The sequence below is a fragment of the Cynocephalus volans genome, chromosome 12 (genome assembly GCF_027409185.1).
Source record: "Cynocephalus volans isolate mCynVol1 chromosome 12, mCynVol1.pri, whole genome shotgun sequence".
Classification (NCBI taxonomy): Eukaryota; Metazoa; Chordata; class Mammalia; order Dermoptera; family Cynocephalidae; genus Cynocephalus; species Cynocephalus volans.
Window position 1 is genome coordinate 13,114,725 of NC_084471.1, and position 23,290 is coordinate 13,138,014.

The 23,290-nt window shown below is 47.4% G+C and overlaps 1 protein-coding gene across 1 annotated transcript; it reads left to right on the forward strand.

The window, feature by feature from the left end:
- Positions 1-3,218: 3,218 nt before the first annotated feature.
- CIMIP4 (ciliary microtubule inner protein 4) lies at positions 3,219-23,003 on the forward strand. Its single transcript, XM_063115529.1, has 5 exons — positions 3,219-3,240; positions 6,615-7,069; positions 9,103-9,247; positions 22,596-22,706; positions 22,906-23,003. Exons 1-5 carry the CDS (start codon positions 3,219-3,221, stop codon positions 23,001-23,003), a joined length of 831 nt encoding a protein of 276 aa, XP_062971599.1.
- Positions 23,004-23,290: the final 287 nt, after the last annotated feature.

Genomic DNA, 23,290 nt, shown 5'->3' on the forward strand with positions numbered 1-23,290 from the left:
AGTTCCTTGCCATGAGGGCCTCCCTGTAGGGCATCTCACAACATGGAAACTGGCCTCTATCAGAGCAAGCAAGCTAAGAGCCCGAGAGAGTATGTGAACAGGACCAAAATCATTGTCTTTTATAACCTCATCTTGGAAGTGACATCCCTCACTTTTGCCGTATTTTGTTGGTTAGAAGCAAGTCACCAGGTCCAGCCCACACTCAAGTGGAGGGAATCAAACCAAGAAACAGGGATTACTTGGATCCATGTCAATTGCCCACCACTGTCTGCCCTCTGGTCCCCAATAATACACATCCCTCCCACATGCAAAATAAGTTCATCCACTCTCAAGATCTTTAATAGTCTTATTCTACTATAGTGTCAGCTCAAAATCTAGAATCTGGTCATATAAATCAGGTCTGCGAATGGATGAGGCTCCTCAGGTGTTGTTCCTTGAGTAGAGCTTCTTGATTTCAGTTCTTCTCCATTGGTAGGTCCATGAAACTAAGTTATCTGCCCTCAACACACCTAACATACAATGATGTGTTAGGCATAGGGTAAGAGCTGTAGACATTCCTATTCAAAAATGAGGAAAATGAAGACATGACTGAGTCACTGGTCCATAGCAATTCTGAAATCCAGCCAAGAAAATATTGGACATTCCTTTTAGGTTTTGAGATCTGGGAATAATTCTCTATGGCTCTCAGCTCTGCCCTATGGACTCTGCTTCCACTCTCTGAGTCATCTTTTTTTTTTTTTTTAATTTTGTTTAATGGTTTCTTTTCATTTTGTGCTGTCTCTATTCTTTTCATTCCATGCTAGCAATATGTTTGCTGAGAGTTTTCTCAAAAACTGAGAAACATATAGGAATTCACTTTACTGGGAAAAAGCCACACTCTTCTTTACTAGGGGATTTTGCTGGGGTTCAACACCCTAAGCTTCCTAGAGGAGAAATTCTATTAAGAGGATGTGTGAGGCATATCCTTAATCTCTTTAAAGGGCCCTTTGTGTGACTGAATAATACTCTAATCCTTTGATATTTTTAAGGTTTTAGCAGCAGGTTGTACAGTCATACCCTTGGCCACATTTGCCTGACAGTGCTAAATTTCTTAATTTTAGCATCTTTTGTGAACTGAAGAGGATGAGAATTTTCAAAATCATTAAGTCCCAGCTCCTTTTTATTTAACAGTTTTTCCTTTTGTTTTGTTTGTTTTTTGGTGGCTGGTCATGTCCTTCCCTTAATTTATCACCCTCCTCACAGTTCACTGCAAACAGCAAGAAGAAACCAGGAGGTACTTTTAACACTTTGTTTGGAAATCTCCTTAGCTAAACCACTCAGTCAATTAGTCACAAGTTCTGCTTGCCACATAACTGCAGATGACAATGTCACTAGATTTCTGCCACTATATAACAAGGGCTTTCTTACTCTAAGTTCTAATAACATGTTCCTCACTTCCTTTTGTGCCCTTACTGGCAGCATCCTTCAACTCCAGATTTCTGCTCATAGACTGAAGTGACTGAGACATTTTCTACCATGCTTCTCAAAATCCTTTTAGGCTCTGCGTACTGCTTGGTTCCAAAGCTGCTCCCACATCTGTAGGTATTTGTTACAGCAACATCCCACTCTTGGTACCAATATATGTATTAATCATCTATAGCTGCATAACAAATGACCACAAAGCTTAGCAGCTCAAAACTGTGTGCTTAAAAAAGTAGATTTATGATCTCACAGTTTCTATGGATCAGAATTCAGGTTGTGCCTTGGCTCAGGGTCTCCCACAGGCTGTAATTACAATGTCATCTGGGCTGTGTTCTCACATTGAGGCTCAACTGGGGAAGGATCTACTCCCAAGCTCATTCAGTGGAGGATTCATTGAGTTCTTTGAGGACTGTTGGACTAGGGCCTGAACTGTTGGCCAGGGGCCACCCTCCATTCCTTGCCACATGGGCCTCTCCATAGGGCAGCTCAAAATATGGCAGCTACTGCCATCAGAGCAAGCATACCAGAGAGCCAGGGAAGCAGTGTGAGCAAGACAGGAGCCACTAATCTAATCTTGGAAGTGACATCACACCACTTTTGTCATATTCTTTTGATCAGAAACAAGTCACTAGTTCCAGCCCACACTTGGGGATAGGGGGGTGGCGGGGATTACTCAGTGTGCAAATATCAGGGATGTTGGGGTCACTGGAAATCATATCAGAAGCTGCCCAGTCATCAACCCATTATTAAGAGTCAAAATTAGTAGGGTGTTTTGCTTGGCAGTTTTTCAAGAGAATAAAATTATTTATTCTTTTGAAAATAAAATCTAGTCCTTACCTGCCCTGAGCTAACCCAGCAAATCAACTCACTGGGCGACCTTAAATAAGATCCTGCTCGCTGGGCCTCAGTTTCTCAAAGATCTCTCCCAACTCTGAATTGTTTCTATTCCTTCCTTATTACAAAGACGCTACTAACCTTGTTGGGCCAGGTTTTATTTTATTTATACTATAAAATTTGTAAAAACCTGGAAAAACCCCATGGGATCAAATAAGAGAATGTAAATAAAAGTTTGCCTAGGAAAAGAGAACACAAGCATGAAAGCTGCAGAGACCTTTGAAGATGTCACCTCCAATTTGGCCCAAAGTCCTCTCCTCGGAGAGGACCGAGGTTCCAGCAGAGTGTGGGTTCCCGTTCTTGGCTCCCCTCCATGTTGGCTAAGCTGCGTCCCTTCTCTGACCAGGAATGACCAGCTGGCAAAATGGAGAATATCCTATTTGCAGGAAGGCAGATGTTACCAGGATGGGGGCTGGGACAATGTGCCCCACAGCCAGGGCCTGCTGTAGGCTGCTAGGGTGCTGGTGGGGAAGAGGTGGAGAAGATGGAAGAACAAGGAAAAGAAAGAGTGAAAGGAGCCCAGGGTCCCTAGGCTGTTTGAGAAAGGCCTTCATGGCACTAGTGGTGGAGGTGACCAGGACTTTGCAGAGAGGGCAGAGCCCGCAGGGGTCCAGGAGGCAGGCCCAGTGCCCGGGGCGATGGTGGATGGGGCACGGGGCTCCTTGGGCCTGGGAAGTGCCAGACAGCACCAGAAGCAGCCTGGGGGACCTCTGGTGAGAGGCTGGCAGACAGCCACAGGCCTCCCAGTGCCGCTGTCAGCTCATCCTCACTCACGGAGACTCTGTGTGTCATCTGAGACGATGAGACATGCTGCTTTGTCTATAGGGCTAAGCTTGGAATTACCTGCCCCAGAACAAGCATCGATGGAGCTGGGCCACCAAGCAGGTAGGATGGGCACACCAGGGACGTGCTGAATGGACATCCAAGGCTTCTGGAGGAACAGGGAACAGTCCCCCTCCTCCTCTCCCTCAGGCCTGCTTTGGCCTCCAGACCCACTGTCGGCCTTGACTTCCTAGGGAGCTTCTGTCTGAAGACAGATCCCCTCCCATCCTGCCAGGCCTGGGGATTGTGACCCCAGTACAGTCCCCATCCTCATGGGGACTCCTGGGTACAGGCAGGTCAGGGCCATGGGAGAGTACAGTGGGGGCCTAGCTGCTGCAGGTGGGGGTTACTTGCAGGTCACGTCACGAGTGAGCCAAGCCCTGCGGGGTGGCCCAGGGAGGGAGAGGAGAGTGTCCCAGGCTTAGGGAGCCGTGCAGGCAAAGTCCTGGAGGTGGACAGGGCTGGTACTTTCGGGAAGCCCTGGGGACAGGGGCTCTGCCCTGAGGACAAGGGGAAGGATTTCAATGAGGAGTGACTGGGTCAGGTCAGCTCTGAGAAGTGTCCCTGGGGGTGAGCGGAGCCTTGGCTGGGGCTGCAGGTGGGATGCAGAGAAGGCAGTGTGGTGGGGTTGGGGTGGCGCTCCTGCCAAAAGCTTTCTCCAGTGACCTGAATGACCCGGGGGCCTTGTTACACACTCAGATTCCCAGCCTTTCCGTGGAGATTCTGATGCAGCAGCTCTGGGAGAGGCCCAGGAATCTGTATTTTTAATGAGTGCCCTGGTTTAGTTAGGCACTCATGGCCAAGTTTAGTTAATATGCTGCTGACCGATCATGTGATCCTCATAGTAGCAAGTGAAGGAGGATCTCCTCTGCCCATTTTACAGCTGAACAAATGGAGTGGAGAAGAGCTGGCCTTGCAGTGACAGTCCTGAAGTGCCAGACACAGGCCTTCACTCATTCATTCATGCATCCATTTATTCATTTAATAAATGTCCAGCTCCGATAGGACAGGGATTAGCCTGTTCAGCTCACGGTTGTATACCCCGAGTCTGGCACGGCACCTGACACATAGTTGGTGCTCGCTCAGTGATGAACTGGCGAATGTATTGGCTCACTGAGCCAGGGGATACAAGACACGTCTGGGCCATCAAACAGCTCCTGACCCCAAAAGGCCTGCAGAGTGGTAAGCAGGCGAGTACGACAAACACTACGTGCCAGTAGAGGAGACAGGAGCACAGTCCAGGGGACCCAGGCAGTGCTGCTCTGGCAGTCCTGAGCCCTGAATCCTGTGGGAGCCCAGGAGGAGCCCGTTCCTGCGCTGGGCCTTGGTCTCCCCAGGGGCAGGGTGAGGGGCCATGGTTGATAGGTGGATGCTGAGTCCTGTCCCTGCTTTCTGCTTCCACGCTTCTGAGAAAAGTCACCATCCCCAGCCTGGCAGCCGTAGTTGTCCCCAGAGGTGCCCCTCTGCTTGGCTGCCTGCTGGCTGGGGCAGAACCCACAACAGGAAGGAGATGGTCTCAGGGAACAAATTTTCTCTCTGCTTGGCATGTAGGTGACAAAGGGGTGGGGAGGAAGGAAAGTGGGGAGGAAGCGGGCAGGGAAGCAGAGAAACCTCAACTCTCTCCATCTCCTACCGCCCTGGGGAAGGGTCTGCAGCCCCCCATGGGGGGGGGAGCTGAGAGGGGTTCTCCCAGAGCGCCACCACTTGGTGGCAGCAGAGCAGGGTCTGGTGAGTGAAATAAAAACTACAGTGGCCAGTGAAGCCTGATGCATAAGGCAGCCTTCCCTGAAAAACTAAACTGGAGCAACCTGATGGCCACCAGGGGGGCAGTGGCTAAATCCTGCAGTGTGTGTAATGAAGCGAGGTCTCTAGCTACCATCTTGAGTACCTACTCAAGACACTGTGTTGTTTTCTAACAGCAAGTTACAAAGCAACACATAAAATCTGATCTTATTAAAAACAAAAGCAAAACAAAAAGGTATATTTTTTAAGAGGGCTGAATTTAGAATATTTCGGAGGGAAACACATTTACGGTTGCAACCTGGGATTGAGGATGTGGGGCAGGCTGTGAGGGGGACACAGCCTCTGTATTTTGTAAGAAAAAATGGATATGCTACTCAGGTATTATACGAAACGTGTCACCATCCAACTGGTTGTAAGATGCACTGTTACTTGTGTCACTAAGAAAACACCGCTGGTTAGACCGTGTCCCAGGGTCACTGACTATCAGATGCAGCCTGGTGTCAGAGGAGTTAGAGGAGAAATGAGCATCTTAGTGAGGTGCAGGGTTCCTCTGGGTCTGGCCCCTTGCAGCCCCTGCCCAACCACTTGCTCACTGGCGACCCCCACCCCCCATCACAGATGTATAGGGCTCTCTGGTGGGTTCTGTGGGAGGTCCGGGACCTGCTCATACGTGGTCCCATCTCATTGACTCTCATCCCTGGCTAGGAGGGGAAATGAGACTGTTTGTAGCTCACAGCAAGGGAGGAAGGGAAAACCAGGGTCGTGAGAGATGTGTGAGGTGTGCTGGGGACGGTGTTGGGAGGTGAGAGGAAGGAGCTGTCCCAGCCAGATTGGGGTGGTTGTCAGGGAAGACTTCTTGGTGGGCTGCATTTGAAAGGACGGTAGGATTTAGGCTTAGGGAAAAGGAGGGGCTGGCCTTCCAGGTAGCACACCAGCCTGGGCAAGTGCTGAGAGCGGGGACATCACAGGGCATGGGTGGGAGCCAGGGATGAGTACAGAGCATGCACGCAGGCTGAGAGCAGGAGACCGAACCCACCACTTGGCCTGGGAGTCAGGGGCAGGGGTGTGTGGAAGGGGTGAGATGGGGCTGTGAGAGCCTGGGAGGAGGCTGGGCTGGATGGTGCTGCCTGATCAGCCCTGGAGAACGGAGGAGGGAATTGGGGGATGGAGAGCAAAGACTGGGCTCCCATCTAACTCTGGTACTTTCTAGGCTTGTGACTTGGCCAAGCCTCCACAGCTGCTGGATTCTCTCATGGGATTGATGGGGGGTGGGGTGCGAAGGTGGGGGCAAGTGTTCAAGGTGGGGAAGGGAACTATCCAAATGGAGCTAGGGACACAAAAGCACAAAGAGGCCAAAGCCTGTGCTCCGGGTCACACAGCAAGGCAGCAGGCTGGACAGGCTTGGGCTGCAGTCCCTATCATCAGAAGCAGTGTGGGATGACCTGTCCCGGGTGAGACTTGGCAGGCTGAACTGTTTTCTCCCTTCGTGTCTCTCTTTGTTTCTCACCTGTGCTTCTGGGCCCCATGATTTCTCTTTGTCCCTGTCCCTTTTTCTGTCTCTGGACCTCTTGAGCTTTGCGTCTGTCTGTTCCTCCTCCCCGCACCTCTCTCTCTTCCCCTCCCTACCTTCCACTTTCCGTATTTGTCTGCATGTCTCTCCCCCTCCCTCTGTCTCTCCCCCCGCCCCCATTCAGGTACAACCACTTTAACCAGTGCCCATCTGAACAACCTCAAGGAGGTCCAGCAGGACACAGACCCATGGAGAACCGCCTGCAGCTCCTTGGACACCTCCAAGTTCAAGTACCACGCCCCGCTGTCCCAGGAAGGCAGCAGCCGAGGCAGCCCCCTAGGGCAGGGCCACCTGAAGGGGATCCTTCCTCCACCCCCAACTGCCTTCAGCAGCAATTCTCTGGGAATGAACCCACAGCCTCGGTCCCTGAAGAATGGGGGCTCCAGACCTTCCTCAAGAGAGAGCAGGGCCACCTTCAGAGAGGCGACTCAGCCATGCCAGGGCCTGAATGGAGGCCCCAAGTTAGGGGCCCAGGACCAGAGGAGTGTGCCTGTAAGCCAGAAGGGCAGCATCATCCCTAACAACATTCGCCACAAGTTTGGGAGCACCGTGGTGGATCAGCTGGTCTCCGAGGAGCAGGTGTCAGAGTGGGGGCCAAGGAGGCTAAGGGCAGCAGAAGGGTTATGTGTAGAGACTTATCGCGAGGACACAAAAGAAACCTACTCTTGAGTGCAGAGTCCCTGAACTAAGGTCATTAGAAAGCAGTATTGCTATGTGCCTGGCACTGTCAATATTCAAACTCTTCACATGTGGCAATTTATTCAATCTTCCCAACAACTTTATGGAGAAGGTATTATTATTATCCCCATTTTATGGATAAGGAGCCCAAGACTTAGAGGGGTTAAGTAAGTTAACCAAATTCACCCCGTTGTATGGGATGAGGATCCAAACAGGGTTGGCAGATTCTGGACCCTGGCCCTTAATGACAGTTACAAGTCTTTTCTTTCAACTGGATGTTTTCGATTTGAACAAGCCTCCTAAAAGAGACAGCATGGGGTGGATGGACAGCATTTACTGGGAATCAGAAGACCTGGGTTTGAATCCTGGCTCTGCCCCTGAATGCTGGGTGACTTTGAATATGTTATGTTCCTTCTCTGGGCTTCAGTCTCTACATCTGTAAAGTAAGGCAGCTGGACTAGATCAGGCTAGCGAATACAAGGCCTACATATCACAGCTGTCCTAGCCTGCATTCATGGCAGACATCACTGTGATATTGGCCCTCTTTCCCACCTGATATGCCATTCTAGGCAGTCACTATTAACTGACTGAAACTCGAGATAAAATTAATCTGCCATTTCTGGTCAATTGCTAAGCATTATTCCTGCTCTGGCATTCTGAGATATATTTTCAAAGCCACTATCTCAACTCTCATAGCAACTACATTGCACAGCAGGCCAGGAAGGAATTATTGCTTCCTTTTTTTTTTTTTTTTTTTTTGTCTTTTTCGTGACCGGCACTCAGCCAGTGAGTGCACCGGCCATTCCTATATAGGATCCGAACCCACGGCGGGAGCGTCGCCGCGCTCCCAGCACCGCACTCTCCCGAGTGCGCCACGGGCTTGGCCCATTATTGCTTCCTTTTTAACAGATAGTAAAACTGAGGCTCAGAGAGGTGATATGGTCCACCTGGGGTCACCCTGAGCAAGTGGAAGATCCGGGATCACAAAGGCTATGGGTCAGGATCCTCCCACGCTCCCTTTGTCATCTTAAGGTGCAGTGACCCCACCTACTAGAAAGGCTGGGAGATCACAATCTTAAACGTCCAGCTTTATTGGGAAGCTCTGGTTTGAGCCAATTTGAGGTTGGGTGGATGGTCACAGCCTCTCACTGCACCTCTTGGCCTTGGGAAGATATCATTTCTCTCTTCAGCCACCATCGTCCTGGGCTCAAATCAAGTGATTTGTTTTTTCTGATCAGCTGTGATACAGGTCACAAGTGTCATTGAGCCAATAAGTGTCAGAGCTGAAAGCTACTTCAAAGACCATCCAGTTCTGCCCTCCACCCACATTTTATAAGTAGGAAAATAGGCCCAGAGCGGACAGAGGATTGCCAAAGTCAGCAGCTGGTATATGGCAGAACTGGAACTCAAACGCAGGTTTCCTGCCTCCTAGGCCTGGGCTCTACTTCTCTGGGCCTCAGTTTCCTATTGGTACAAGGAAGGAGTTGGCCTCAGTGAAAGCCAAGTAGCCAGCCAGAGCTGACTTGTGTGCTGCCTTGCTTGCAGGAGGCAAGCCAGGGCCCTGTGGCTCACCAGCTGTGTGGACTAGGCGAGTCTCTGGCCTCCTGAGGGCATTTCCTCATTTATAAAATGGCATGAATGATGTCACCCTATAAAAACCCCACCTGAAGCTGCACAAAGTAGGTGTTCCGTGCTTGGAGGAGATGTTCTAGTCATCAACCCTGATGCCCCCAGCCTGCTGGGAAGGGGGGATGAGCAGGGGCAGGGTAAGGCCTTCAACCCCTCCAGCTCCCCAGCCCTGGGGGCCTGTTGAGGGCTGCAGGCTAAGGGAGGGGGGCTGAGGGCAGGGTCAGAGGGAGGAGGAGTTGGAGGGGAGATAAGGGACTTGACCCTGCTTTCCCATCCTTTGTCTCTTCTCCCTGCCGCCCCCTCAGGCTCGAAGGGCCATTGGTGAAGTCTTTGAGGGCCAGAAGAGGTCAAGCTCGTGGTCCAGCAGGACCCAGAGTCCCGTGAAAATCTCCTCCATCTTCTCAGACTACTATGATCTGGGCTACAACATGCGGTCAAATTTCTTTCGAGGTCAGGCCAAAGGACAAAAGTGGGGACTGTGGACACCCATGGTCTCCATGGCAATGGGCAGGGAAGGCCTTTAGGGTGTCTGCCCCATCTGGGGTCTAGGACCATAGGAGACATTCCTGCATCCTCTATGCCAGGCCCTGTGCCTGGTGAGTGCTGGGAATGTCCAGTCCCCAGCAAGTCTCTCCTCGCGGTGCAGAAGATCCATCCCAGTTAGCAGGCAGCCCCTCATGTCCTCGGACACCTCTGGTTTCTTAATCTGCCAGAAGGAGGCCCCTGGCTAGGACACCTTCGGTCAGAGTGACAGTATCAGATTTCCTTGGGTTCAAAGCTCAGCTCAGCCACTAACTAGAGCTGGGTGTGACCTTAGGCAAGACCCTTAACCTCTCTGAGCCTCGGCTGCCTTCTCAGTACAATTGGAGATAAGAATGATGGCGTGGGCCTCACCAGGTCATTGGCAGGACTCCGTGAAGTGCTGGGTGAAGCCTGTGGCACATGTAAACACTCACTAGATGTAAGGCCATTATTCTTCTTTCTCAGAGCCTGGTGGTGGCACCCCTAGGGAAAAAGCAGGGTGGGTTGGAGGCTCTAACGTGTACGGAGGGTTTCTTTTGGGTCAGCGTAGTCCTGCCTGGTTGGTAGGGGGTGGGGGAGTGATGGGGGGGAGTCTATTAGCTCTGTTTCACAGGCAGATGGAGACCATGTGCCCCAAACCTCTCAGTAGTCTGAGGTGTATCTGGAACTCAAATCCAGGTTTGTCTTCTGCCTCCAAAGGTCCATAGTCTTTTCTTAGCACTAGGTCACCTGCTTAGCTATGATCCTGTTCTCAAGGGTTTTCTGGATTGCTCAGCTGGGGGCCCACGGCCAGCATGCAAGGGCTTCTCTCGGCCCCCACATTCCAGTTTGGCCTCATTGCAAAAGGTCAGCTTGTTCTGGGCTTCCTCTTTCCTCCATCCTCACTCCAGGCTCTCCCCAGTGCTCCAAGGGCCTGGCGAACCTCCTCCACTCGGCTCGGATCCCTGTTACCCGAGGAACCGGACACCCATTGGAAGCCTTTCTGGATTTTTTCTTTGAGCTTGGAGAAGGGGTGGCGCTGGGGAAGGGAAGCAAGAACACAGCTCAGGTTGTCCTGTGTTCTGGGCCCCAGGAATCCTGCCTTCCTCTTCTCTCTTTAATAATGATCACCAGAGTTCTTATGTATAACCTCATATGATAACGTGTATGCAAATGTAAGAGGATAGTATTTAAAAAACATCTTGTACCCATCATCCAGCCTGGAAGTAGACCTGTGCCAAGGGCGTGCTGGAGCCAGCTCGTACCAGCTTGCACCAGCTCAGAGGAGTCGATTGTTCAATTTTCCTGAACTGATTGGCATACAAATGCTGTCTTAAAATTGGCCATAGTAGTGGTATGTACACTCTGGAAACTGGCAAACACTGTGAATCAGGGCGTCACCCTGCAGCACACTCTGTCAGGGGGCCCATCTGTGCATTCCTCTTGGTCTCCACCCACCCAGGATAAGCCTTTGCACCTGCTGTTTGAGGCTGATGAGGCCTGGATGGCCGCACAAGAGTGAGGGAGAAGAAATCAAAGAGGAAAACAGGCTAGGTCATGAAAGTCGCTGGAAGGTCTGTTTTCTGAGAGAGATGAGAAGCCAAGCCAGGGTGTTAAGCAGGGGAATGGCCTTGTCTGACTTAGGTTAAAGGATCACTCCAGTTTATATGTTGAGAATAGATGTAGGGGAGCTGAGGCAGAAATAGGGAGACCAGTGAGGAGGAGGCGACTGCAAAACTCCAGGTGGGACAGGTGGTGGTGGCTTGGTCTAGGGAGCTGGGCTGGTGCACCATGCAATTTTGGAGGGCACCGTTTTGTGATATGGTGGCCCAGGGAGATAATGGTGAAGGTGGCCTGATAGAGTAGGATTCTGAGTATTTGTGTAAAGTAGAACAAACAGAATATGCTAATGAATGGATCTGGGGTGTGAGAGAAAGGAATTAAGGTTGATTTCAAGGCTTTTGACCTGAACAACTGCAAAGATGAAGTTGCTATTTACTGAGAGAGACAAAGATCCAAGAGGAGCGGGTTGAGGAAATCCTATCCCACCCTGAGTCATAGAGAGAATCTTTTATACAGTCTTCTAAAATAGCTTTGCTTTTCACATTTAAGTCTTTAATCCACCTGGAGTTGATTTCCATTTTTAGTGTGAAGTACGGATTCATTTTTAATTCCTTCTTCATGTGGGTTACCGATTGATTGTCTCAATGCCTTTTATTGAATAGTCCCCTTTTCCGCCAGTGACCTGCAGTGGGACCTCTGTTATCCGTCAAGTTTCCACATGTGCATGGATCAGTTTCCAGGCTCACTATTCTGTTCATTGGTTTAATATTGCACTTTGAATTACGAAAGTATTATAGGTAGTCTGATATCTGGTCAGACAATATCCACCCCCACCACCCGTCCACCACCACCACCAGTTAATATCTTGAGTGTCTAGGTCCTTTGCTCTTCCATATACATTTTAGAAGCTGCTTGTCAATTTCCATAAAAAACCTGCTGGAATTTTGATTGGAAGTACATTGAAACTACAACTCCAAGGGGGGCAGTTTTCAGTTTTATGATAATGAATTTTCCAACCCATGAATATGATATATATATATAGCTTCATTAGTTGCAATATTCCTTTAATGTTTGTCAATAACATTCTGCAAATTTTTTCTATAAAGATCAAGCAGTTTTTTGTTAGATTAATTTAGGAGAACCTCGTTTTTTTTTTTTTCTGCTTTTTGCAAATGATACCTTTTTAAAAATTATATTTTCTAACTTTGCTGCTGGTATACACAGACTTGATTTTTATTTTTGTATATTAATTTGATATTCAGAAGGCTTGCTCAGCTCACCTATTCTAATAGTTGTAGATTCTTTGGAGCTTCTTTTGAATAACAATAATGGCTACATATATATATATAGCATGTAACGTGCCAGGAACTGCTCTAAGTACTTCACATATGTCTTAATCTTTATAAGAACACTATGCAGTAAGTGCTATAATTCCCATTTTTTTTAAAGATAGAAAAATTGAAGCATGGAAAGGTTAAGTAACTTGCTTAAGGCCACACAGGTAGGAGTGGGCAGAGCTGAGATTTGCACGCTGGCATCCAGGGGCTGGAGTTCATGTTCTTAACCACTAAGCTTTTTCCTCCTTTATACGAGCACCTTGCTGATTTGTCCAGGACAGTGGTGCACATAAACCAGAAAAGCAAGTATCTTTATCTCCTTTTTGATTCTAACACTGTACCTTAAATGTAATATTTTTAAAAGAATTTTGAAGATAACTTTTATAGAGTTAAAGAGGTTCCCCTTTATTATCATCTTGCACTTTAATTTTTTAAAAAATTATGAATGATGTTGCATTTTACTGACTATTTGTACTGTAGTTATTTAGATGATTATATGATTTTTCCTTTGCTCTTTTAATGTGATAAATTATATTAAATCAAACTTGTATTCTTGCATTTAACCCAGTGTAGATGCATTATCTTTTTTAATTGTGAAAACTACTATCCATACAGAAGAGTGTATAAAGCTATGTGTGCAGTTGAAAGAATAATACTAAATAGCCATGTACAGTCTCCCAGGATAAGGCAGGGCTTCCCTGGAATCTCGGGAGTACCTCCTGTGTTCTCCTGGCCACATGGTCCCAACTAGTGTTTGACTTTTGTTAATAATCCCTTTGCTTTCTTTATAGTGTTAGTCCCTAAGTGTGAACCCGGAAGCAATGTTAAAGAGACCAGTCAGGGTGGAAGCTCACAGATAAGGTGATGTTTGAGGAAAGACCTGAGGGTGGGGAGCGGGTCAGCCCTGTGGATTTCTGGGGGAAGAGCAGTCAGGCAGAGGGACCATGTTCATGACCTTGGCCCCCACTTGCCTTTTTACTGGGAGCCATTGTAGGATTTTGCACAGAGGAGTGACTTGTGTCTAAAAGGATTCATCTGGCTGTGTCAAGACTGGACAGAATGCAGTGGGGCAAGACTAGAAAGCAGGGAGACCAGGGAGGATGCTCCAACCAGGGTGGTGGTGGCGGACATGGGAGAAGTTGGATTTTGCATACATGTAGAAGCAGATTGGAATTCTTAATAGATTAGATATGACACGGTGGGGGCGGGGGGGGAGGAGAAGTCAAAGATGACTCCAGGGCCTGGAAACTGGAAGGGCAGAGCTGCAGGTGGAGCAGGTGTGGAACCAGGTGGGGGTGAGGGGTGTTCAGTGTGGACCATGTTGAGTTTGAGAGGCAGCCTTGCATAGGGACAGGGGACACAGACTCGAAGCCATTGGGCTGGAGTCTGAATCCAGGCTCTGCCCCCAATGACAAGTTACTCTCTCTTTCCATACCTTAGTTGCTTCCTCTGTAAAATGTAAATAATAACAGCACCTGCCCCACAGGGTTTTTTTAAGAACAAGATGTTTTAATATTTGTATAGTTCTTAGAACCTGGCCCATAGTAAGGATCTGTCAAGCGCAAAATAAACATCCAAGTGGCGATGTGTGTAAGGAAACATTTCTATATTTAGATGAAGGATCAAAGAAGAAGGTAAATGGAGCAGACTCTGGGTCCTAGTCTGGCTTTGGCTGTCCTGAGAGTTTAGTGAGCCCCATCTGGACAGGCTGCTGGTGCGGCCGAGGCCAGGATATATAGGCTCCCCACAGTCAGGCACCTGACGGGGCTGTGAGTGGTCCAGTGTGAGATGTCCTGCAGGAATTTGGCCCAGGGGAGTGCCCCTTTCAATATTTTCTGCCTCCAAACTCACTGTGGCTGTAGCTTTAGCAGCTCAAAGCAGAGCTCTGCTGTGGGATAAATGAACATTCTCGTTTGCTCCAGGCTTCAGGGTTGGGAGGGGAGAGTAGAGTGTTAGCAGATGATCAAGGCAAGCCAAGTGCAAATCAGAGCCTGGGCTGGGCTCGCCTGGACATTCTGCTCTTGGGTCACAGGGCAGGCACAATGGCAGCAGGGATAACGGTGGGTGAGGACAGCCCTCAACCTGTCCCATCTTGCTTCCCTCTGTGTCGCGGTGTCAGGAGTCCCTTAGCCAGCCTCTAGGCTTCCTATACCTCTCTCCAGGGCTGGAACTCGCATTCTCTCTATTCTGTCTTCCTCTTTCTTGGTTTACTCTCCTGCCTGGGGTGGAACACATCTCACCGACACAGCTAGAGAAGGTCATGTGGGAAATCGATGTCAGAGGCCTGCATGTCTGAAAATATCTCTACTCTGCTCTCATACTTGATGGAGAATTCCAGGTTGTATACCATTTTTCTTTGGAATTTTGGAGGTGTTGCTCTGTGGTCTTCAAGTTTCCAGTAGGTCAAAGTGATTCTGGATTCTTGATAATTTTGTATGAGAGCTGATTCTTTACTTTTGGAAGCTTGTAGGATCTCCCTCCCTCCCTCCCTCCGTCTCTCTCTCTCTCTCTCTCTCTCTCTGTTTTTGTTTGTTTGCTTTGGTGGCTGTTTGGTGATCCAAACCCTTGACCTTGGTGTTATGACACTACGCTCTAACCAACTGAGCTAACTGGCCAGCCAGGATCTCTTTTTTGTCCCCAGATTTCTAAAATTTTACAATGCTGTGCTGTATCTGTTAACTACTTCTGCATGATAAATCTTGCCCAAACTTAGTGGCTAGAAAAACCATTTATTATTACTTACAAGTCTCTGGCTGGCCAGGATTATTTTTGGTTGGGCTGGGCTCACGCATGCGTCTGTGGTCAGCTGGCAGGTGAACAGTGGGTGGGTGTAGCTGGTCTTTGTGGGTCCCCCACATACGTGCAACCTCAGCAGGGCTGGCTGGGCTGAATAACTCGTACTACTCTCATCTTCCAGCAGCCTTTGTTCTCATGGTGGAGGCAGGATTCCAAGAGCACAAGCAAAAGCACAGGCCCCTTAAGGCCTAGTCTTAAAACCAGCACACCGTCACTTCTACCACACACTGTTGGCCAACATGAGTCACCAGGCCAAACCAGATTGAAGGGATGGGGAAATAGGCTCCACTCCATGGTGGAAGACCTGCCAAGTCAGATTGCAAAGGGTGTAGATAAATAGAGAGGTGGAGAAACAGGGTTATTTTTGCCATCGATCTGCCACGGGTGCATATTTTTATTTTCATCCATCGGTTTGGTGCTCAGTGAGCTCTTTTAATGTGCAACTTATGTCCACTAGTTGTGGGAAACCTTTCATTATTTCATTGATAATTTCTCTCCTGTTCTCTCTCTCCAGTCTTTCCTTCTGAAACCAATATTATTTAAATATTGGGCCTCCTGGTCTGGTCCTCCAAATTTCTTATTTTTTCGTGCTTATCATTTCTCGTTATTTTTTCCCTCTAATTTCTAGATTTCCTTAACTTTGTGTTCCATCCAATCTATTGTAATTTTTCCCCCCATTTCTGTTATCCTGTTGTTCATTTCCAAGATCTGTAGTATGTTTTCCGGACGTTTCTTTCTTTCTTTCTTTTTTTTTTTTATAGCATCTTGTTTTTGTTCCATGGCTGCAACACTTTTTCTGCCAATTCCTCTGAGGGTTCTATCTCCCCTGTAGTCCCCAGTTTCTCCAAGTAGCTTCCATGCTAGAACTTTGCTCAGCTGTCTGGTCATCACTGGCGTTCTGCTCATGTCAGAGTTGGCCATCAAGAGGTTTCCTGGAAGCTCTGAGTCCAGTGTGGGGCTGGCCAGTTCTGAGCTTCACCACAGGCTGGTCTGAGTGGCCCTTTGTTGCAGAGCCCGCAGCGGCAGCACACCAGGTCTTTCATCTTGGGCTAGAAGTTTCCCCAGAATAGTCTTCCACTTTCATGTCTGGAATGGGAGAGGTCTGGGAGCTGTGGGGGAAACAGAGCCTGCAGTTACTTACGCTCTTCAGTAGCCACACTTTCAGTGAGCCTGGCCTCCCCCAGCTATGAGAGCCTCAGTTTCTCATTTTCCAGATTTCTGCAAAGGTTGGGGGGCTGGGCAGCCGGCCAGTATGGTGGACTGTGGCAGGGGAACCAGGGATCTAACTACCTGTCAAGCAGATCCCCCCCAGTCCTTCTTATTTTAGACTCTAATTTCTTCCTCTCTCCCCAGCTCCAGCGGTCCCTGTTGCTGCCACTTCCTAGGATTTGGGGGATTCTGTTGTGTGCAGGGAAGGGGTCAGCTTCTTGTTAACTCACCTTCTCCCCCTTTCACTTGCTGCTATTTCAAGCTGGTCCTCACTCCACTACCCCCATCTGGTCTACAGAAACATCTGTGCGCCCTTGCTCTTGGGGAGGTATGGCTGGCCCACGCACCCTCTCTCTGCCCCCATCTCGGATGCCTTTTGGTGTCCCCCAAACTCTCGAGCTATCTATCAAGCTCCTCAAGTGACCCCATGAAGCCCCACTAATTAGTTCTAACGCGAGAGGTAGGAGGTGGGCACCACCTGTCCTTGGGAAGGGGTGACTCAGCATGTAACGAGCCAGAGAAATCCTTTTAAACTATCCTGATCGGTTTTCCCAAATCTAACCATTTTATACCCTCAACGCCTGGAAGTTTTCTGACAGGTTTTAGACATCTACTTTAAGTTTCCCTCTAGAGGAGGGAAATACCATAAATACTAAACTCTAAAAATCAGCTTAGAAAATGGATTTCTAACCTGATGGCATCGTCATTAGAGAACACGGCCGGTAATGATTTCAGTCCTTTGAAATTGTTGAGACTTGCTTTATAGCCTATCAGACAGTTAATTTTTGTAGATGATCTATATGTGCTTGAAAATAGTCTCTTGGATGCAGAATTCTATGTTTGCCTAATAGAAGACACTTGTTAATTATTTCTATAAAAATCTTCTAATTCTTTATTAATATCCTTTGCTTGACTTATTAATTTCTAAAAGATGTACCTTTAAATCCTCCCCCATGATAGCAGATTTGTCGATTTCTTGTAGGTCTTTCAATTTCACTTTATCTCTTTTTGAGATTATTTCAGTGCAGCAAGTTTAGAATTATTATGTCACTATGATGAACTGCAGTCATTTTTATTTCTCATAGTGCCTTTGCCTTATGGTCTATTTTGTCTGTTGTCAATATGTGCCTAGACCAGATTGCTTTTCGTTAGTATTTGCTTGGTATATCTTTTTCTATTCTTCCATGTTTATTCTCTCTTTGTGTCCTTTTGTGTTAAGTATGCTTTAAATAATATATATGTAAACTATTTTCTACAGTCTGATAATCTGTTTTTCAATCAATGGGCTTAGTCCATTTATATTTATTCTAATTACTGATATATTAGGATTTATTTTGTCAGATATAAGAATAGCTACTCCAGCTCGTTTTTCTTTTCTGTTTGCATGGTAAATCTTTTTCCATCCTTTCACTCTTAGTCTGTGTGAATCTTTATGGGTGAGGTGGGTCTCTTGTAGGCAGCATATAGTTGGGTCCTGCTTTTTGATCCAGTCAGCCAGTCTGTGTCTTTTAATTGGGGAATTTAAGCCTTTAACATTAAGAGTTGTTATTGAAAGGTGTTGATTTATTCCTAGCATTTTATTGGTTGTTTGGTTGTCTTAGGTGTCTTTTGTTCCTTGCTTTCTGATTTACTGTTTGGTTTCTTTGTTTGTTGGTTCCTTAGGTTGTAGTTAGTGTTTTTGTTAGCTTGTTTTCTCTTCATGAATACCATTTTTATTGTACTAGCGGGTTTAGATTTTTCTTGGGTTTTTATGGCAGTGGTAGTTATTTTTCAGGAACCAAACCCAGTACTCCCTTGAGGATTTCTTGTAAGGGTGGTCGTGTGGTAGTGAACTCCCGCAGTTTTTGTTTGTCTGAGAAATATACTATTTGTCCCTCATTTCGGAAGGATAGCCTGGCAGGGTAGAGTATTCTTGGCTGGCAATCTTTGTCTTTTAGTATTTTGAAAATATCATCCCATTCCTTTCTAGCTTTTAGGGTTTGTGATGAAAAGTCTGATGTTAACCTGATTGGGGCTCCCTTATAGGTGATTTGACGCTTCTCTCTTGCAGCTTTTTAAGATTCTCTCTTTGTCTCTGAGTTTTGCCAATTTGACTATGACATGTCTTGGAGAAGGCCTTTTTGGGTTGAATACGTTTGGAGATCGTTGAGCTTCCTGGATCTGAGGATCTGTGATTTTTCCTATACCTGGGAAGTTTTCTGCCACTATTTTGTTGAATATGTTTTCAATGGAATCTCCATTTTCCTCCCCTTCTGGAATACCCATGACTCGGATATTTGAGCGCTTGAGGTTGTCTGATATCTCTCTCAGATTTTCTTCCATGTCCTTGATTCTTTTTTCTTTCTTTTTGTCTGCTTGTGTTATTTCAAACAGCCCATCTTCAAGTTCAGAGGTTCTCTCTTCAACTTCGACAAGCCTGCTGGTTAAACTCTCCGTTGTGTTTTTTATTTCGCTGAATAACTTCTTCAGTTCAGCAAGTTCTGCTACATTTTTTTTCAGGACATTGATTTCCTTGTATATTTCCTCTCTCAGATCCTGTATACTTTTCCTCATTTCATCATGATGTCTAGCTGAGTTTTCTTGTATCTCATTCAGTTTCCTTAGAATTATCACTCGAAATTCCTTGTCAGTTATTTCAAGGGCTTCTTGTTCTATAGGATCTAGAGTATGAGATTTATTAACTTTTGGTGGTGTACTTTCTTGATTTTTTGTATTTCTGGTGTCTTTTTTTTGGTGTTTATTCATTGTGGCAGGGGGTTTCACAGTCCACCGGTTTGAGACTAATGACTAACTAGGATGTTGCTGTGGTTGCCAATTTGGTATGGCTCCCGCCGTGACTGCTCAGTTGGCCTCTAGTGTCTTGTGTGTGTGGTTGCCTCGGGTCTTGGGCTTCTCCGGGGATCCACCTTTCTGGTCAGCTTGGACTCTGCTGGGCTGGTGGATCATGTACCACAGGGTGTGTGATCTCTGTTGAGCTTTCACTTCCTGTACAGGACTTCTCCCCGTTCCGTGTGCTCTGGCCCAGGCTGTTGGATCGTGCAGTGTGTGGTTTCTGTCGAGTCTCCGCCTCCCTGGCCGCACGTCTCCCCCCTCTGTGCACACTGCGCTGGGCTGGGGTGTGTCTTCTGCAGCCCTCGTCTATCAACTGGGCCTTCAAGACCCTGCTCGGCACCGCCTCGCCCAGGAAGTCTACCAGGTTTCTGCTAGGCACAGACGACCGGTTTCTCTGGGTGCCTTTGTAGCACTGTGTAGATCTTTCTCGGGTCTTGTTCACCTTTGTATCCCCCCCAGTATAAACCGAGTCTAGTGCCCGCCTGCAGCCTGCTCTCCGGCAGGTTCAAGCGGACCTGGGAACTCTCCTACCACACTATTCCCAACCAGAAATTCGTTAGGCTTTTTTCCAAACTGGTGGTCGCAGAGATGGTATCTGCCTCCCAGTAACAGGAAGTTTACCGGGGCCGGAGTCCAGGGTGTGGTGGAGTGACAGTCGGCCCGCCCGTACTTCCTTGCCCTCCCAGCACTGGTCGGGGACGCCCCACGCCCCCAGCCCCGCCAGAGAACCGCGGAGGGAGTGGGAGAGGAGGCCGGCCCGCAGGCTCCGGAAAGCCCCCGCCAGGCCAAGCAAATGGGCTCAGTGATGGCCGAGCAGGGCGGAGCTGCCCGCACCTGGGAAAATGGAGGCAGCACCGGGGCAGTGAGTGGCCTGGTGGTGCAGGCGGGAGCCGCGTGGGCATCCACCCCCCGAACAGAGCTATGCCAGGGATCACTCACAGTGCTGTGCCGGGTCGGGCGCTCGCTCTGTCTCTGGTTTGTCGCCTTCCGTGTTCTCGGCGCTGCCGCCTCGGGCTGTTCAGTCACGGCGCGGCTCGGGCGCTCCCAGGAATCTTCTTTAATGCCGGCCTGAAACCTCGAATCCTGAATAGGGCAGCTGGCCGCCTTCAGCGCGGCCCCGGCCTCCGGGATCCTGGCTGCATCCACAGCAGCCCTGGCGCCGTGTTCCCTGTTTCGAGACTCGCTTTTGCAGCTAAGAAACAGTTCTTTTCCTGCTCCACACTTCAAAGCTGTTGCCTGTAAATGAGGCAGCCTCTCCTGCCGGGGGCAAAGTGGCAGTCACCCCCCACGACCGGCCAGCAGCAGCAGTCCTCCCTTAAGAGATGGCAAGAGGAAGGTCCACAAGTTTCCCGGCTGCCTGAGGCCCAGTGGCCGCCTTTCCCACCTCAGCTACTCCGCGCCAGCCGCCGCAGCCGCCGCCATCTTGAAACCTCAGGATTTATTTCCATGACCTTATTCTGTGTTTTCTATTTGTATTGCTTTTTCTATGCTACTTTTTTCTCCTTTTGGGGGTGGGGGGAGGATTTGTGTTAGTTTTCTTTTTTTCTCAAATCCAATTTTTGTCCTTTCTACTCTTTCTTTTCTTTCAGTGGTTAACTTTTTTTTTTTTAATGTACAAAGTTAACACATTCTAAAGTGAGGGCATTTGTTTTCCTGAACACTATAAGGACCTTAGAATGCGTCAACTTTAATCACTCTCTCCACCCCCACCTCAGTCGACATGTTATTAATTTACCTAATTTTAATTCTACATAAACAAAGTAGTTTAAGCTGTGGAGCCTGGAGACCCAGAGTCTGGGTTCAAGCCCTAGATCTTTCCCAGCTGTGTGATTTTAGACAAGTTACTTCACCTCTCTGTGCTTTGGTGATTTGGACAGTAAGATGGGGATAATAATCCTATTCACTTCTTAGGGTTGTCGAGAAGATTCAATGAGTAAGTTCATGTGAAGATCCTAGAACTGTGCTTAGCCCATGGTAAATCTTCAAAAATGGTTAGCTATCACTGTCATCATTATTACTTTACCCCAGAAACTAGAGGATGATGCTGTTATTATAACGAATGTATGTTTGCATTTACTCAGTTTTATTTTCTTTGCCAACCATTCCTTCTAGTATCTCAGGTCTTCCTTCTGGGATCATTGTTTCTTCCCGAAGTGCACTTGAGGAAGTGGTGAGGTTTTATTGCTGGTAAACTTCAGGCTCTGTTTATCAGAAAAGTCTTCATTTTATCCTCATTCTTAAAAGACAAGTATACTATAAACAGTTCTAGGCTGCTGATTGTTTCTGTCAGCACCTTGATATTGATCCTTTTTGTATGTCTTTGATGGTTAAACCAAATCAATTGTTAATCCCTGTAAATAATCTGTCTTTTCTCTGTGGCTACTTCTAAGATTCCTTTTGTCTCTGGTGTTGTAAATTTTAGTTGGATGTGCCTAAATAAAGAATTCTTTATGATTCTTGAATCTAAGAATTCATATTTTTTATCAATTCCAGAAAAATTTCAGTCATTATCTTCTCAAATATTGCCTCTGCCCATTTTCTGTAGTCTTTCCTTCTGGAACTCCAGTTAGACATATGTTAGGCCTTCTCATTTAATCTGCATCTTAACATCTCTTTCCTATTTCCCATATCTTTTTTTCCCCTCTGTGCTGCATTCTAGTTAATTTCTTTAGATGTATCTTCTAGTTTATAATGTTCTTTCAGCTGTATCTAATCAGCTATTTCACCTGTCTGTTGAATTTCTTTTTAAACTTTCATGCTGGCAATTTTCAAACTCATAAAAAAGTTGAGAGAATAGTTTAGTGAATAGATGTTGTACACATCACCCATCCACCCTTACCCCAGATTATTTCAATGCAAATCCCATGAATTTTATCATTCACTGAGCCTAACTTTTTTTTCTTTTCTTTGGCAGCTGGTCAGTAAGGGGATCTTAATTCACAACCTTGGTGTTATGTAACACCACGTTCTAATCAACCAAGCTAAACAGCCAGCCTTAATTTTCAATTATTATATGTTTCAGTTCTGAAATTCCATTTGCTTCTTTTACTAATGTGTTCTTTCTGGATAGCCTTTTATTCTTTGCTTATATATTTAATTACTCTTTTTAAAAATTCTGTATCTGATCATTCAAATCCTTGCTATCTTTTGGGATTTGGTTTTCTATTTGGCGTTTCTGCTAACTCTTGATCATGGTAACTTATTTCCTTGAGTGTGTTTTAATTTTGAACATAGTGATAAATTTTTTAATTGCCACATGCCAGATTCTCCAATGAATATCCAATCATTTAATCTTCTCAACCTTACAAAAAAAAATCTTATTTATTTGTATAAAGAAACTGAAGCTCGGAAAGGTTACAAACTTGTCTGTGGCCATACTGTCCGTTAATGATGGAGCTGGGGTTTGAACCCAGACTTGTTTTACCCTAAAACCCTCCCCACTGTCCTTCCCTTCCACCATCCACCATCCATAAGAGGAAACTGAGGCCCAGTATAAACCATAAAGTACCCAACCTCCATTGACTTGGGGCATCTGCGGACATCTTCATGGTATTCCACAGGGCCCCCCCAGGAGACAAAGAGCCTCATGCAGGCTTCCTACACACCAGAGGTGATTGAGAAATCCGTGCGGGACATAGAACACTGGCATGGCAGGAAGACTGATGATCTGGGTAGGTCGGGAGATGGGGATCATTGGAGGGGGCACTTTCCTCCATGGGCAGGGTATGTTGGCTGTAAGGTGCAGAGAGAAACCAGAGCAGGAGATAGAGCCCTGGGGTGGAGTTGGAAGAGGCCTGGGTCACTGCTGGAGCCTGGGTACTCCAGAGGCGGCTGGGTAATCTGTTCTGGCTCCTTTCTCATTCTCTGTAGGACGGTGGCACCAGAAAAATGCTATGAACATGAACTTGCAGAAAGCACTGGATGAGAAATATGGAGAAAAGAGCAAATCCAGGGGCTCAAAGTACTAGATACAACATAGAAGAGGAGCCCTTCGCTCAAAGAAAGTGCTAACAATAAAGCAAGACACAAATCTGAGCCCTTCTCTGCTTGGTGCTTCTCTTTACACTGGAGTGGGGACTAATGCGTGCAGTGTTGAAGAGACCAACTGAGGCAAGAGAGAACCCTTGAAGGCCCAAACTATCCCCAGACCACCCCCCCACATCCTTTCACACCTTCCCCCATGACCCAGGAAAGGAGGTACAGCTGAGCGGGGCTGTCTCAAGCCAAGTGTGCCTGGTTTTTCCTTCCTGCCCTG

Excerpts from the sequence above, each read along its gene's own strand:
- CIMIP4 (XM_063115529.1), top strand. The coding sequence starts at position 3,219 with ATGGAGCTGGGCCACCAAGCAG. Across the intron at positions 7,070-9,102 it reads AGCTGGTCTCCGAGGAGCAG|GCTCGAAGGGCCATTGGTGA; the intron begins GTGTCAGAGTGG and ends CCGCCCCCTCAG. Across the intron at positions 22,707-22,905 it reads CAGGAAGACTGATGATCTGG|GACGGTGGCACCAGAAAAAT; the intron begins GTAGGTCGGGAG and ends CATTCTCTGTAG.